This window comes from Rana temporaria, chromosome 1 (genome assembly GCF_905171775.1).
Source record: "Rana temporaria chromosome 1, aRanTem1.1, whole genome shotgun sequence".
Taxonomy (NCBI): domain Eukaryota; kingdom Metazoa; phylum Chordata; class Amphibia; order Anura; family Ranidae; genus Rana; species Rana temporaria.
Window position 1 is genome coordinate 444,161,741 of NC_053489.1, and position 17,623 is coordinate 444,179,363.

Sequence of the window (17,623 nt, forward strand, 5' to 3'; positions counted from 1 at the left end):
ACACACACAGTATACACACACATACAGTATACATACACAGTATACACACACAGTATACACACACATACAGTATACATACACAGTATACACACACAGTATACATACACAGTATACACACACACAGTATACACACACATACAGTATACATACACAGTGTACACCCACAGAATACACACACACATTGAAAAGATACTGGCGAGGCGGGGCAGCTCAAATCTTAGAATTTTTTTTAAAACACAGATTTTGACATACTGTCCCTGGTTTTACTGAGGCTGGCAACCCAGATGGGGCCCCCTAGTGGCATGGGGCCCTCGGGCAGTGCCTGAGTACCCGAATGGCCAGTCTAAAAACACTGAAGCTGCAGACTTTGTGAAAATGAATATTTGTGTCATTCTCCAAACTTTTGGCCACGGCTGTATAAGTGCACCATTACCAAGTTCCATGTTTTACCTAAGTGAAAAAAAATAAAAGCTTTGCCTTTCTTTCTACTTAAACCGTGAGAAATAAGAAAAAAACAGCCCTACTACAAGTACTGCTGAACTACAAGCAGCGTGACAACCAAGAGCACAGTTGGCCATTTTCAGTGCTGCTTCCTGCCCCTTTGCCATGCACGTCACCACGCCCACCCCTAGGCAGGCATTGGGGGAGCTAGAACGTTAGGAGAAGCTCATTGGACGCCCTAACAAAGGGGGAGGGGATTGTGCTGGCGCAGGCGCACTGCTGTGGTGAAGGGGGGATCGGCGGCAGGCCTCAGCGCTTGTCAGGGGGGTGAATGTTTCTCGTAGAACATGCCAGCGGCCGCCGTTGCAGTGAGTGTTCGTGTGGCGCTGTAATGTCCTAGGCGGGGGAGGCTCGGGACAGGCGAAAGTCTGAGGAGAACGGCCGCCATGAAACATGGAGCGCTGTGAGGAGGGTAAGGGAAAAGTTGTGCGTATAGCAGGATAGGATTACTTTTCTTCACTTCGGGGGGAGGGAGGAGATAACGGGAGACATTCTCTAAAAAGAAAACCGTTCTTAGCAATGTGTATTCTTTGGGGACGGTGGACTTATTTTAACGCATCCCTTTTGAACGGAGAAGGAAGTCCCACATAAAATGGCAGATTACATTTTAGGATTTCCTTCTGGAATCCCATGAAGAGATTTATGGAAACTAGAGCAGCCAATCAGCTTCTAGCTTCAGCTTGTTCAATTAGGCGTTGTAAAGGAAAGCTAGAAGCTGATTGGTTGCCATGCATTGCTTCTCCAGTTTTAAAGAGGAGTTCCAGCCTGTAAAAAAAAAAGTCAGCAGTTACAAATACTGCAGCTGCTGGCCTTTTATTATTGGAACACTTACCTGTTCAGGGAGCCTGCAATGTCTGCACCCCAATCTGAATTGTTCATCGGTTGCAGGTGCCTGTGTCCTGACGAGAAGGGTCCCCCGTCAGATAATACCCGCCCTGTACTCCGGCGCTTGCGCAGTACGGAGGACACTTGAGCCGGCGAAAATCGCCGAAGATGAACAGTTGTGATTCAGCTGTACACGGCGCCTGCACAATGAACACGACATCGCGCCGCACGCTCCCGATGCTCGCGCAACTCTACAAGGGGCGGGTGTATTACTATTAGGGATGACAGTCCATGTGCAGAGCCCGCCAGGAAGTTGGCGCTGCGCTAACCACAGGCGGGGAGACTTTTCCCGATCTCTGCAGCCGAGCATTGGCAAATGTCTCCCTGCCTGGGATTAGCGCAGCGCCGTGCCGAATTCCTGGTGGACTGTGCGAACACGCCGTAGCTCATCCCTAATTACTATTATATTGTGTAAGGGGCAGATGGCTAAAGAACAGCAAACCCGCCCATCAACATTGCAAAAGCCACCCTTTAGTTGTTTAAACACACCCCGCAAACACGTGTTTTTCATTGATAAAACCACCCCAAACTTATCAGCTCTGCCCATCAATTTTAAATTCGGGTGGTTTTATCAATAAACTACACGTGTTTACGGGGCAATGTTGATAGGCGGGTTTGCTGTTCTTAGGCCTTCTGCCCCTTACACAATATAATAGTAATACACTCGCCCCTTGCAGAGTTGCACGAGCATCGGGAGCATGTGGCGCAATGTCTTGTTTATTGCGCTGGCGCCGTGTACAGCTGTTCATCTTCAGCGATTTGTAGCGGCTCAGTTGTGCTCCGTACTGCGCAAGTGCTGTGCAGTACAGGGCAGGCATTATCCGACGGGGGAACCTTCTCGTCAGGACTCTGGCATTGTAAGTAAGGGTTCTTTCACGTGGGCTTGTCCATGTACAGACTCCACTTGCCCAGCAGGGCTCAATCCACTGATCCCCGCTGAGCCGGCGGATGACAGGTCCGTTTCTGCTCACTGTGCTGAGATGGGCCATCGAAGCCCCACTGTCATCTATGGAGATCAGATGAAAACAGACCACCTGTCCGTTTCCATTTTGATCCTCCAGTCTGGATTTCACAGACAGGATATCGGCGGATGTCAGCGCACATGTCATTGCTGACGTCCCGTTGCTCCCTAGGGCTGAATGGAGCGTCCCATCAGGTCTGCCTGTTTGTATCTGCGGACCTGATTGGAAAGTCCGTGTGAAAGGGGCCTAAGGGAAAGAGGCAGTGAATCCTTCGGTGGTGCTGCACTTTCTGAATGTTCCCGCCGTCTTCTGTGACCTGTGTGAGGAGGAGGGCCTGGAAATGTCATAAATCGGCGATCTTACTCAGAAGTGGGAGCGGGTACCTGTCAAAACCAGGTACCCACTCAGTGCAAAAAGTGGCGGGGTGTGAACAAGTGGAGCTCTGCTTTGAAGTGGTAGTAAACTGCGGCATTTAAAGGGGTTGTAAAGGTAAAAAAAAAAATCCCTAAATAGCTTCCTTTACCTTAGTGTAGTCCTCCTTCACTTACCTCATCCTTCCATTTTGCTTTTAAATGTCCTTATTTCTTCTGAGAAATCCTCACTTCCTGTTCTTCTGTCTGTAACTCCACACAGTAATGCAAGGCTTTCTCCCTGGTGTGGAGAAAGCCTCTTGAGGGGGGAGGGGGCGAGCAGGAGTGTCAGGACGCCCACTAACACACAGCTCCTTTCTCAGAAGAAATAAGGACATTTAAAAGCAGAATGGAAGGATGAGGTAAGTGAAGGAGGACTGTACTAAGGTAAAGGAAGCTATTTAGGGATTTTTTTTTTTTTTTTTACCTTTACAACCCTCCAACCGCTCCAAAAGGTTTACCCCCTTCCTTACCAGGGCATTTTTTTGACGATACGGCACTGCGATACTTTAACAGACAAATAAAATTGATGTCCTTTTTTTCACGAATGGAGCTTTTTGGTGGAATTTGATCACCTCTGCAGTTTTTATTTTTTGCGCTAGAAACAAAAAAGACCGACAATTTTAAAATAAAACGTATCCAATACAAAAAAAAAAAAACAATATCAATTTAGGCCAATGTGTATTCTGCTACATATTTTTGAAGAAAAAAAAAGTCCCAATAAGTGCATAGTGATTGGTTTGCGCAAAAGTTATAGCTTCTACAAACTGTGGGATTTTTTTTTTTTTATACTAGTAACGGCGATCAGCGATTTTTAGCGGGACTGTGAAATTGCATCGGACACCTGACACTTTTTTGGGAACCAGTGAAATTACTATAGTAATCCGTACAGTAACGGTGAATTTATTTTTACACTAATGACACTGGCAGGGAAAGGGGTGAACACCGGGGCGATCAAAGGGTTAAGTGTTCCCTAGGGAATGCCTCTTAACTTGTGTAGGGGTTGACTCACTAGATCACAGGTCTTCAAACTACGGCCCTCCAGTTGTTCAGGAACTACAATTCCCATCATGCCTACTGATGTCTGTGAATGTCAGTTTTGCAATGCCTCATGGGATTTGTAGTTCCGCAACAGCTGGAGGGCTGTAGTTTGAGGATCCCTGCACTAGATAAACACAGTGATCCATGTTCCTGATTAGCAAGATCACGGAGGTAAACCCTGACGGAACGGCAGTCTGCCTTGTTTACATCAACAGACCGCTGTTCTATCTCTCTGGGTTCGCGGGTGGCCGGCGGACATTGCATCTGCCGGACCCGCTGCTTGGCTCCCCCCCGGCCAATCGGCATGCACGCCTCCACTGGCTATTGCACAAAATGACGTACAGGTACGTTGTTTTGCACAATGGGGTCGACCCGCCGCAGTTTAATAAAAATAAATTGCGGCTGGTCGGCAAGTGGTTTGAAAAAATAATCCCCTGTAAGACAATGGCATAATGTGCTTGTATGCATCGCATACTAGCACATTATGAAATACTTAATTTAGAATGAAGCCCTCCAGCGGTGCACTGTCACTAGGGTTGCCACCTCATCCCTTTAACCCCGAACACATTAATTACGCAGGTTCTGTGGTGGACTAAAGTGGCAATTAAACTCCCATAGTGCTTTATCTGCATTCACTTCGCCTCAGTACCTGTGTAATTAATGTGTTTGAGTTTAAAGGGTCGAGATGGCACCATTGACAGGGCTTCCATCTTCACCTGGATTTGTGGTCTCTGGCTGTATATGTGGCCGGAGCCGCTGTGATGTCACTCCCACACATGCACGCGGTTGCATCCAGTGTGAATATCTCCTGAATAGTGAAAGTATAGGAGATATTCACTGTACATACAGGTAAGCTATTTTACAAGCTTGCCTGTAGGTACAAGTTCAAAAAACGAGTTTGCTACCAGTTTAAGCCAGCCAAAGACGGATCAAAATTCAGCTGGTTCAGGAAGAACTGGCCGGATTCTACCCATCTGTGTGTGCTGGTTATACTGAAGTCAATCCACTTCAGTGCAACTAGCCTATTGGGTTTTTTTGTTCGATCACTGCCAGCAGGGAAGGCTCCCACTATCAGAATACAATATCATAGTGGGAGGCATTCCCCCATAATCACTGTATTGATGGGGAATTTGAGTGATTTTCTCACAGGTTGAAGGAAAGAAAGTTGCACATTGTAAAGCCAGCCTTGGTAAATTCCCCCAGGGTCATTTTCACTGCAGCAATTTTGCATACAAAAAATGTGCAAACACTTCCTTGTGTGTCTCTTGTAAGCTCACTTTTTCCCGTCAGACTAGTCTAGATCCACACGTAGACTTTTTCTAATCCCAACATTCCTCTATGGGGACTAAACAGATGTGAACAGTTAGGATTTAACCACTTCAATACTGGGCACTTTTACCCACTGCCTGCCCAGGCCAATTTTTAGCTTTCAGTGCTGTCGCATTTTTTTTAAATCAAATAACGTGCTGTCGCATTTTAAATGCAACACTGGACTGATAATCAGGGCACTGATGGGGCCGCACTGATTATCAGTGTAAATGTGTGCTGTCAGAATTGCCAGTTACCGACTCTCCTCATGCTCTAAGGAAAGGAATGGCAATAACCCGAAAGTCTGTTTACATGTGATCAGCTGTAAATGGACACTGCTGACCACTGTGACTGGCCCTTTATCACAAACACAGAGCACACTGGATGTGCACCCCAGGGGGCGCAATGTTAGGGTGTGATTCTGGGAGGTCGTCCATGGATGCCCACCCAGATCTATCCGACCACACTGTAGCCGTCTTTTGGCTATAGCGCGGCTGGAAAGTGGTGCACTTTTGACTCTTTGAATGCTGTGATTTAGCACAGCAAAAGTAAACTGGGCCATAGAGGTATATCTCATTGTGTTTCATGTTCACAGCCATTTTGTCTGCCTTTTCTGTGTATTTATTGTACACCAAGTGACCACTGATTGGTGTGGTGGTCTAAAGGGCTCATCACATAGGTGGCAGTAGAGGGCAATTGAGCAACATTTTCCCACCAAAGCAAGGAAATGCAGTCGCATTGAGTGGGCAGTGAGGAGGCATCCCAGCCACCTCCCAAACACCTTCTGAAAGGAAGTAGTCCACCATGGATCACTTTTCAGAGTTGGCATCAAGGGCTGCATCATGTCTTGAACAAGCACTATGGCTAAAGCCATTTCCGGACTGCTGTAAAATTGAAATGCCAACTTCACCCAAAATTTGTATTTTTCCAATTATTCCTTCTAACCCATCTTGTCGGCTGATAACATTTTATTACCTAGGAAGTCGGTAATATTCACCTTAAGCTAGCCATAAACGGTCCGAATCTCAGCTAGTTCAGCAGGGTCCAGCTGAGATTCAAACCATGTATGGACAGGTTAATTGTACACAATTTGATCGATTAATCAACTTGGGTACAACAGCCTGTCAGATTTGACGTGTGTTTATTGCTAGAGGCAGTCAGCTTCTTGCAGTAATTGCTGTGTTCTCCCAGTGCCTCCCGACTGGAAGAACATAATTGCGCCACGGGAGGAATTCCCCCCTCTGACTGTGTTGATGGGGGGAATTGAACTTTCTTACCTGCAACCCGTGGTTGCAGGAAAGAAAATCAAGGGCTTTCACACTGGAGCGGTGCGCTAGCAGGACCGCTCCAAAAGTCCTGCTAGCTGCATCTTTGGAGCGGTGAAGGAGTGGTGTGTTTACCGCTCCTCCACTGCTCCTTCCCATTGAAAGCAATGGGAAACGGCGGCTATACCGCCGGAAAGTGCCTCTCCAGAGGTGCATTGCTGGCAGTATTAACCCTTTTTCAGGTGCTATCCTTTTTCAGGTAAAACTGCACCGCGATATATATATATACATACATACATACACACGTGCACAATTCAGAGGACTAAAGGAGTTGTAAAGTCCGTATTTTTTATCTTGATGAATTCTATGCATTAGGATAAAAAAACTTCTGCATGTAGCAGCCTCCCCAGCACCCCCCTAATTACTTACCTGAGCCCCATCTCTCTACAGCGTTGTCCATGAGTGTCTTAGCCATCTGGGAATCTCCTCCTGATTGGCTGAGAGACAGCAGTGGCACCATTGGCTCACTGACTTTGGGGGGAGAGGGCGGGGATGTGTCAAGACTCCATATCTGAATGGATACACGGAGCTCTGACTTGGCTTGGGTGCCCCCATAGCAAGCTGCTGGCTGTGAGGCCACTCAACAGGAGACAGGGGCCAGGAGCAGCATAGAGGGACCTAAGTAGAGGAAAATCAGTGCTCCTCTGCGCAAAACCAACTGCACAGAGCAGGTATGTATAACATGTTTTGTTTTTTTTTTGTTTGTTTTTTTTACAATCACTGATGGGTTTTACTTCCTCTTTGTTTCCCTGCAAAGTAAAAGCATAACTAACCCATTATGTAGCATTTACCTGCAAACTAAGCCTGTGATGTTCCCGCTGGTGGCCACATCCATCTTCGCTCCTCTTCCTTCCGGGGCAGCGGACTCCATCTGTTTCTTGCCGGAGCGGCGCGACGTCACTCCCGCGAATGCGCGCTGGAGCCATCGGTCACAGCACTTGCGAGTCAAGAAACGACAAGGAGGGCTGTTTCTTCAAATGGCTTGGGCAGGAAGGTGGTGAAAGTGCCTTGTATTGAGGTGGTTAAACAGAATTTTACAAGATAAGGCTTTATTATCACTTTTACCTAAACTTCTTTCTTTTTTATTTAATCTTTTTTCACCTGTAGCAGTTGACCGCCTACCTTTGTACCATTTTCATTTATTCTCTGGACTTATGCAAAAAATATTAACTTGTATTCCACTCTTTTCTTTTCAGATTTCTTGTCTTCCGTGAATTGATCCAAGAAAGTACATTTTGTTTGTTGAGAATTTCTCCTTCAGGTCCCCCTCTGTTTGTTTTTGCTTTCCATCTTTCTTTTTGTCGCATGATTCCTTTAAAGTCGTGGATTATGTTTGTGGCCCTTTTTTTGTGCTCTATCATCTGGCTCAACCGAGGCTTCAAGCTTAGAATAAGAGGCAGCTAAAGACAAACCATTTTTCATCCATTATTTCTTGGACTTCAATACAGAAGAGAATTTGTCGGGGCTGAGCACATATCAGGAACTTGCTGGAGAAATTAGAAAATGGAGCTTACGTTTGAAGCATCTCCTTATATTGTCGATGAACATGTCTTCAGTTCTATGGAGAGTTCCAGCTAGCTGTTTGATGGGATTTGTTGACTCCCTAATTTAGCATTAATTCAACCCTCATTTATTCTTTCTGTAGAACAATGTTGGCAGAAAGCCTGGTTACTTTCTTGCTGTAACCTATTCGCCTTGCCTTTTTGTTTCTGGTTTACACTAGACATATTCTGGGAAGCTGAGGCTTCTAGGCCCTAAATCTCAAAGGAAATTTATTTTTATTTTTTTTACCAATGTCAACCGAGGGGTACCAGTATCGTGCGCTGTACTCGTATGAAAAAGAGCGAGCAGAAGACCTAGACCTTTTGCCTGGTGATATCCTGACTGTTACTCGAGCAGCTTTATTAGCATTAGGTTGCAAAAATGGAGATGAGCGTGACCCAGATCATATTGGATGGATTTTGGGTATTAATGAAAGAACAAAGCAGAAGGGGGACTTTCCAGGAACCTATGTGGAATATATTGGGCCTGTTCAAATGTCTTTACCTGCCCATCGTCCACGTGGCCTGCGTCCACTACCTGCTACACCCACTCCACCTCAGGCAGAGCAAAGTACTTTCTCTGGTAAGCATTTTAAACACAATAATAATCCAAGTTTCTTATGCTTTTGGCTGGTCTAGTGAGATCACAGGTCCTTCCTCTTCTGATTTGGTGGTAGGGGCAGTCTGCTGTGTTAAATGACTTGTTTTTGAGATTATTGGCTAGCTTAATGCTACACCAGGAAATATAGTCATGGTGTGAAGTCAATCTCCATGTCTTTTTCTTCAACAAATTGCCCAGATCTCATATGCTTACACATTTAGAAGCTGACCAACCCTGTCCAGAGTGTCTTTAGTCTTGTAAAGAAAACATGAACTGAAGAAAATATGCTTATCCTGGGTCAATAATTGAAAAAACATGAAAGCTAACAGAAGCCTTCATATTTTCTCAGTGCAGGTTTGCTAATGCAGTCATTTTGTTGACGCACACAATCTATTATTGGAGGACAGTGAGAAATGGATCGGCTGCCATAGTGTTAATGTGGTAAATTTCACTGAAATGGCAAGTTTTGGTACTGAAAGGGTGCCTCATATCTTTGGAATGGGTAGCTTAGTTGTCCTGTGCTGGAACAGGCTGAGAGCCAATGCAAGCCAAAAAACTGGAAAATCACTATCGTGTGTCACTATATTGAATGGAAATAACTTCTGTCTGGAGAATCTTATCTGGTTTCCTTGATAGATAAACTTGCACTGAAAGCCCTAAAACACTGGCAAGTACATGAAAGCTGCCTACTAATGTATAAGATTCACTTCAATGCACCCACAGCAATATTTATAATTCCCCACCTAAGCCCACAACAACCATGTTTAGCTGCCACATAAACTTTCCATAATTCAGTGATTCTTTACCCCTTATACAGCATAGGGTTTACCTTAATGCAGCGAATACATTAAAGCGGTGGTTCACCCTCCATAGCAGCATTTTAGCATAAAATGAGGCATAGTAGCGCGAGCTACAGTATGCCTGTCTTGATTTTTTTTATCCCCGTACTCACAGTGCAATCCTACATTGAAGATTCCGTCTCCCCGCGGGGAATGGGCGTTCCTATCCAGACGGAGGATGATTGACGGCCGGCTCTGGCACGTCACGCTCCCCGAAGACAGCCGGAGTAGGTCTCGGCTCTTCACGGCGCTATACGGCGCCTGCGCACAGACTGCGCAGGCGCCGCGAAGAGCCAAGTCTATTTCGGCTATTTCCGGAGAAGCGTGACGTGCCAGAGCCGGCCGTCAATCATCCTCCGTCTGGATAGGAACGCCCATTCCCCGTGGGGAGACGGAATATTCAAAGTAGGATTGCACTGTGAGTACGGGGATAAAAAAATCAAGACAGGCATACTGTAGCTCGCGCTACTATGCCTCATTTTATGCTAAAAGAAGAAATTTTTTTTTTGTTTATAGGGTGAACCCCCGCTTTAAGGCAGGGCTTGACAACCCAGACGCCAGGTCGCCATGGTGACTGGAAATTGAGTCCTGGCGCCTGGGCTACACCGCAGCAGCTGGGACGTGGCCCCACTGTAGGTATTCGGACTTCAGCCTGTGCTAGCCAAAATTGAGACCGTCGCTTTTTTCGAATCAGCGCCCTCTGGTAGATGGTCCTGTGATGATCAGCTTGCTCTGGCTGCCTGCCAACTTCCGACATCCTCTTCCCAGTTTGATAGCTGGGCAGGCATGTACTGGTCCCCTCCGCTCCTCTGCCCCCCCCCCAGCGCTCACCTCTCCCTGTCTTAGTTAAGCAGCGCGATCCCCCCCATGCTGCTCTGGTCCCCTCCGCTCCTCTGTCCCCCCCCAGCGCTCACATATCCCTGTCTTAGTTAAGCAGCGCGACCCCCCCCCCCCATGCGGCTCTGGTCACCTCCGCTCCTCTGTCCCCCCCCCCCCCAGCGCTCACCTCTCCTGGTTTAGTGAAGCAGCGCGACTGAATGACATGCTCCTCGGGAGTCGGCACTGAGAAGCTCATACGATCCTCAGGGCAGCCGCACAGAGCTGTGATATAGGCTTCCTCGTCACCCGTTCTACTGCTATTTCCTTCCCCCGCTCTCCATCTAGACTCTCCGCGCCTTTAACCCCGCTAGTGGCCGAAAAAGGGTTAAGCAAATTGATTTCCATGGGCAGGGGCGCTTTAGGAGCTGTGTATACAACTAAGCAGAAGAATTGATGAAAAAAATAAAAAATCCCTTTAGAACATGGGAACGATTTGGAGTTTTTTCTGTGTGGGGTTTTTTTTTTTTTTTTTTAACTAGTTTCCTGTCAAAACATGAAAAACATTCAAGTATTTCTATATAAATTAAATATAAAACAGGAGATCTTCTGGCTCGGTTCATGCACAGGTTTGCATGATATTGGTGGGCAGACTATTGTAGGAACTGGCTCAATAATTAGATTTGATTTAAAACTGAGGTTCACACAAAAAGTGAACCTCCGCTTTTTGGATCCCCCCCCCCCTTCCGGTGTCACATTTGGCACCTTTCAGGGGGGTGCAGATACCTGTCTGAGACAGGTATTTGCACCACTTCCGGGTTCTGACTCCCGCGGGGAATCCAGCCTTGTTACGTCACCCCCTGCTGTCTTCTGGGAAACACTGTTCCCAGGAGAGAGCGGGGACCAATGACGGCGCGCCGCGATCCTCGCACATGTGCAGTAGGGAATTTGGCAGTGAACCCGCAATGGCTCGCCACCATGCGAGCGCTCTCGCATGACTGTGGTGAGTTCTTGTGGGGAGGACCAGAGAAAGCCGCAGAGGGACCCCAGAAGACGTGGATCAGGGCCACTCTGTGCAAAACGAACTGCACAGTGGAGGTAAGTATAACATGTTTGTTATTTTAAAGCAAACATTTTTTTTTTTCCTATAGTAACCCTTTAAAGGCTAATAATACAAAACCTATGGCCATACATACGCGCATGTTATCTATGCTTTCCTAGCAAGTGAACATTGTCAATAGAATAGATATGGGATATTACAAAATCGCGTAGCTTTCATTACAGCTGGTCCAAGATTTCCTTTGCAAGCACATCAGGCGATTGCAGGAAAATGGGTTATTTATCTTGGCAGTCTCTATCTCTCTTTCCACAGCTTTTGTTTTCACCCCATGGTAGAGTCATCCTTTCAGGTTTGGCACAGGCTTTTTTTTTTTATCATGAACGTTTACAGCCACATCCCACTGGGCTGTAGCCCTTGCCACTTCTTTCCTACATTACTTTCTAAGAGTGATTTTTCTGGAACATTTCTGCCTGCAAACTCTAGATGGCAGCACAGTATTTTTAAACGCCAAAGGTCAGCTATGTCACAAAGTCAAACTATTCTTGATTCTTAAAGCGGAGTTCCAACCACAATTAGCATTTTTTAAATGTATGTCCTTTCATCCTGCGTTTTTATAATATAAATCTGGTCACTTACTATTTTACAATCCGCCGCCGATCCGCATAGATATTCAAAAAAGATAGTTTATAAAACTATGTCCACACCGTTGTCATTTTGCTTGTGGGCATTGTGAAGCCTACAGGCACTTCCTGGAAGTCTTGGATGGGGAGTGATAATTGGACAGCGCACTGCATCCTGGGAAATGATGACACACATTTCCCAGGAGCATTAGAGGGAGATGATGTCAGAATCCTAGGTGGTTTCAAAGGCAGATTTCGTGGGACCGCATAGAAACAGGCATTTCCAGATGAGTAAAAAAAAAATTTTTTTTTTTTTTTTTTTTAGTCGTAAGCTACAGTTTAAAGCAAAAAAGTTTTTTTGATGGAACCTCCACTTTAATACAGCTGCTATAAAGGTTGGGTCCAGTATTTGTCCCTCCAAACAATGGGAACAGCTAAAAATGTGTACTTTCTCGTCAAATGATTTTCAGTTGATACACATTCACCAATACTATTTTAGTTTCCCTTTGTTTTGTGACAGAACTGCTCTTATGCAGACACTTGCTTAATCTAACAATAGCATATGAAAAAGGTATTCCCTTAGGAAATAGTAGTTTGTTGTCCCTGGGGGGGGGGGGGGGGGGGGGGGTTTATAAAGTGTATATGTATGTTGAATCCAGAATGTATTCACTTTTTCCACATTTTGTTATGTTACAGCCTTATTCCAAAATGGATTAAATTCATTATCTTCCTCCAAAACTCTACAAACCATACCCCATAATGACAACATGAAAGAAGTTTGTTTGAAATCCTTGCAAATTTATATATAAAAAAAAACACATGTATAAAGTACAATTACAGCCTCAAGTCTTTTGAGTATGATGCTACAAGCTTGGCAAACTTATTTTTTGGTAGTTTCTCACATTCTTTGCAGGACCTCTTAAGCGCCATCAGGTTGGATGGGGAGCGTCGGTGCACAGCCATTTTCAGATCTCTACAGAGATGTCCCATAGCCACTCCTTTTATCTTGGCTTTGTGCTTTGGGTCATTGTCTCGTTGGAAGATGAACCTTTGCCCAAGTCTGAGGTTCGGAGCGCTTTGAAGCATCAAGGATGTCTCTGTACATTGCTGCATTCATCTTTCCCTTGATCCGACTAGTCTCTCAGTTGATGCCGCTGAAAAATATCCCCACAGTATGATGCTGCCACCACCATGTTTTACTGTAGGGACGGTATTGGCCAGGTGATGAGTGGTGCCTGGTTTCCTCCAGACATGACGCTTACCATTCAGGCCAAGAGAGTCCTTCAGGTGCCTTTTGGCAAACTCCAGGCGGGCTGTCATGTGCCTTTTACTGAGGAGAGGCTTCCATCTGGCCACTCTACCATACAGGCCTGATTGGTGGAGTGCTGCAGAGATAGTTTATCTTTTGAATGGTTCTCCTCTCTCCACAAAAACGCTGGAGCTCTGTCGGAGTGACCGGGTTCTTGGTCACCTCCCTGACTAAGGCCCTTTTCTCCCGATCGCTCAGTTTGGCTGGGCGGCCCGCTCTAGTTTAGAGTCCTGGTGGTTCTAAACTTGTTCCATTTACAGATGATGGATGTTACTGTGCTTCAGCCAACGTCCACACTGAACTTGCATTATTTCATTCCCGCACGTCAGTCCCAACTTCGGGGGCTATTTTTGAGACCTGTTCAGGTTGCTGCACAGATGTCAATGAAAATCGCACCTCGAAGCCGCCAAAAGTAGTACAGAAACTACTTTTGGGAAACAGTGTGGCATCGCACCGATTCGGACGGTGCCTTTGCCGCCGATTTGGCATGGGATTTTACATGTCAAATCCCATGCCAAATCGATGTGAACCAGGGCTTAATGTTGCAGAAGTTTTTCTGTACCCTTCCCCCAGATCTGTATCTCGATACAATCTTGTCTCGGAGGTCTACAGAATTCTTGGACTTCATGGCATGGTGACATGCACTGTTAACTATTATATTGATGGGTGTGTGCCTTTCCAAATCATGTCCAATCAACTGAATTTATCACAGGTAGACATTTCAAGAATGATCAATGGAAACAAGATGGGCCTAAGCTCAAATTTGAGTGTCATGGCAAAGGCTGTGAATACGTCTGTACATGTGATTTATTTTTTTATTTTTATAAATTTGCAAAGATTTCAAACAAACTTCTTTTCACGTTGTCATTATGGGGTATTGTTTGTTGAATTTTGAGGGAAAATAATGAATTTTATCTATTTTGGAAAAAGGCTGTAACATGACAATGTGGAAAATGCTGTTAAAGGGGAGTTCCACCCACAATTTCACTTTTTAAATATAAATACTCCTGTAATACACAAGCTTAATGTATTCTAGTAAAGTTAGTCTGTAAACTAAGGTCCGTTTTGTTAGGTTGTTACAGCATTTAGTTTATAATCTAGAAATAGACCGTGGCCATCTTAAGTGTGGGCATCATGAAGCCAGACTGTATGACTTCCTGGATTTCAGCTTTGCATATCTCGCACATGCTCAGTGCACAAGCAATGTAATAGGTTTCAGTCAGGTTTGCAAGGACTACTGGGAAACATGATGCCTATCCCAGAAACCCTTGCAAATAGCCTAGGCAAATAAGGAGGAGGAAGTAATGAAGGACTACAAAATAAAGGTATTTACAAGCAACAAATTAAATAAAAATTGTCCATTCTGAACACTATGAGATTAGAGCATGCAGCACAGACAAACATAAAAAAATGGGTGGAACTCCACTTTAATACTTTCCGGATGCACTGTATATACAAATAGCAATGCTGGGATAAATTTAAGCCATTTGTCAACTTGTCCATCCATTCAATTCCTTTTTCTTTTTTTCATGCTATTGTAACTAGGACTGTACCTAACATTTTTTTTTTCATAATCGATTAGTTGGCTGATTATCGCTTCGATTAATCAGATATAACCTTAATTAATTTAGTTAATATGTAAAGTAAAAAAAAAAAAAAAAGGGCAAATATATTCTTAAATATCTATATGCGGTGGTAAATATAAATAACCAACTATATGGTTGGGGCTCAAAATCTCTAATCCACTCTGAGAATAAACAGACAGAAGAGATATACTGTATATACTATTAGGCTGCATTCACACCTGAGCGTAGGGCGTTCGGTCGTTTTTTCGGGCGTTTTTTTTCGCGCGTATTCATGCTTATTTGCGCGTTTGCATACAGCGTCGTGCGACGTTTTTGTACTTCGGCGTTTCTTATTTTAGCCAATAGGAAAAATTATCATCTTTTCATCACTTGTTGCTATGTTGGTAGATTTTTTTTAATCTTCTGCATGGGCGACAAGTTCTATTGATTAAAGCGACGAAACGCCCATAGCAAACGCCCGTTGTCGCGCGATACGCTCAATACGCGCGTTTCCCATTACTTTCGATGGGGAAAAAAAAAACGCTCAAACGCCTCTGTCGCGCGATTCGCGCGACAAAAAAAGGTCCGGGACTTGTTTGAACTTCGCGCGACAGGCGTTTGGGCGTTTGGGCGTTCAGGCGTTCAGGTGTGAACAGTCACCATAGGGAATAATGTTAATTCTTCCCTCTGGCGTTTGTGAGCAGTGCGCTTCAGGCGTAAAAACGCCTAGGTGTGAATGGGGCCTTAGAGGTTGAATCTAGTAAATATCATCACTCGGATAATTTTTTTATTTACCTGCTTGCCGACCAGCCGCCGTCATTATATTGCAGCAGGTCAGCACGAACAGTCGTAGCCAAGGTTTGACAAATTTGCTTCGTATCTAGGAGCCAGCTAAAAAAGTTAGGAGGCAGAAAACGCGCCCCCCTCCCGACGAGCTTGCACGCAGAAGCGAACACATACGTGAGTAGCGCCCGCATATGTAAACGGTATTCAAACCACACATGAGGTATCGCCGCGATTGTTGGAGCGAGAGCAATAATTCTACCTGTAGATTTTTTTAAACATCTCCTATGAAGATTTTAAAGGGTAAAAGTTTGTCGCCATTCCACGAGCGGATGTAATTTTGAAGCGTGACATGTTGAGTATCAATTTACTCGGCGTAACATTATCTTTCACAAAAAAAATTGAGATAACTTTACTGTTGTCTTATTTTTTTAATTAAAAAAAAGTGTATTTTCCCCCCAAAAAAGTGCGCTTGTAAGACCGCTGCGCAAATACGGCGTGACAAAGTATTGCAACAATCACCATTTTATTCTCTAGGGTGTTAGAATAAAAAATATATATAATGTTTGGGGGTTCTACTTGGAGGGAAGGAGATGGCAGTGAAAGATTACACATTAGAACAGCTGTTTAACTTGTAATGCCAACGGCCACCACCAGATGGCGCCAGCTCGCAGAAGGAAGAGCTTGGGACTTCACAAGGCCGCAAAGCCACGGCCTCAATTACCGGCCATCGCGGGCCCGCCGCAATCGCGCAGTGGGGGAGGTGCGGCCACACGGAGACACAGGATCCTGTGCCTCCGTGCGCCCCCGCGATCGCGGCGACCGGTAATTGAGGACGCGGGCGCCAGGTCACAATTTCTTGTCGCAATTGCGACCTGTCACCCGGATTTTGTCGACCCCTGGTCGTAGCTGTACGTCGGTCCCTTTTAAGTGGAATAGCAGGCGCGTCGATGCTCGTGGCCAGCGGTCGTGGGCAGAAGGGGCAGAACATGGATATGTGTGTATGTACACATATACGCAGCTACTGAAAAAAAGCATAATGTGAATGTGTCCCAAAGGAAACCATGTAAAATGAACTTTAGTGCATTTCTGCAAAAAGCACCAAAAAAACGCATAAGTGTAAACCAAGCCTAAGACGTTTTGTAGTAGCAGCTGCATGCATTTTTTTTGTATCACCTGTCGTCATAACTAAAATTAGCCCTTTATAGTAGAGGTCGGCCGATATGGGTTTTTCTCATGCCGATATTTAGAAATCGGGGCGGCCGATATATGATGCCGATTTTTGTAGCCAATATTTTAGGCCGATTTTTGGATGGGGATGCGTGGTGGATGGTGCTGGGGATGCGTGGTGGATGGTGCTGGGGATGCGTGGTGGAGAGGGGTGGATGGTGCTGGGGATGCGTTGTGGATGGTGCTGGGGATGCCGGGTGGCGAGGGGTGGATAGTGCTGGGGGGGATGAGGATGACTGTGTGAGGATGAGACTTACATTGTGAAGAGGATCTCCACAATGTAACAATCGTATCCACCCAGAGTCATCCTCATCTATTTTCTCAATGCCAGCTTTTCGGCCTCAGCCAGGTTTGCAGGGGGGGCACAGTAGCACACATTAAATCTTTGTGACTTACCCGCCATCCATGCTGGTATCTATCTGCATGCATCTGATAGGGCTAAGTGCATGCAGATAGACCCTGATTAGCCAATCGCATAACAAGAAAAAAAAGAAGCAGCCAGCCGACTCCTCCTTAGCAGGAAGGAAGAGCTAGCTAGTGCTGGCCACGATCACCTGCTTGGGGGAGTTACTAGTTGGCTTTTGACATGCTAATGAAGTTGTATTGTTCCTCTGCTACAGCCCGCCGCGGGAGTGGGGCGGTGCCAGTGAAACTTTCCCCTTCCCTTGGATATAGTGACTGGCAGTGTGCGGGGTGAAGAATGAATTTCACATGCTGTAGCAGGAGTGGGGCCCTGGTCAATACTGCTGACGGCCCTGTGGGCCGGGTAAAGCCGCAAATCGGACTGGTTTACACAAAAATCGGCCGATGCCGATTTCTTCAGCTAA

The 17,623-nt window shown here is 45.6% G+C and overlaps 1 protein-coding gene across 2 annotated transcripts in view; it reads left to right on the top strand.

The window, feature by feature from the left end:
• Positions 1-712: 712 nt before the first annotated feature.
• Positions 713-17,623, top strand: part of PIK3R2 (phosphoinositide-3-kinase regulatory subunit 2) — a 107,296-nt gene continuing 90,385 nt past the window's right edge. Inside the window, exons 1-2 of one of the 2 annotated variants that reach the window (XM_040326898.1) lie at positions 713-913; positions 7,629-8,556. In XM_040326898.1, the coding sequence (XP_040182832.1) occupies positions 8,226-8,556 (331 nt within the window). In that variant the 5' untranslated portion in view covers positions 713-913; positions 7,629-8,225. The remainder of the gene's footprint in view (positions 914-7,628; positions 8,557-17,623) is intronic. The other variant, XM_040326902.1, reaches the window with a different exon arrangement.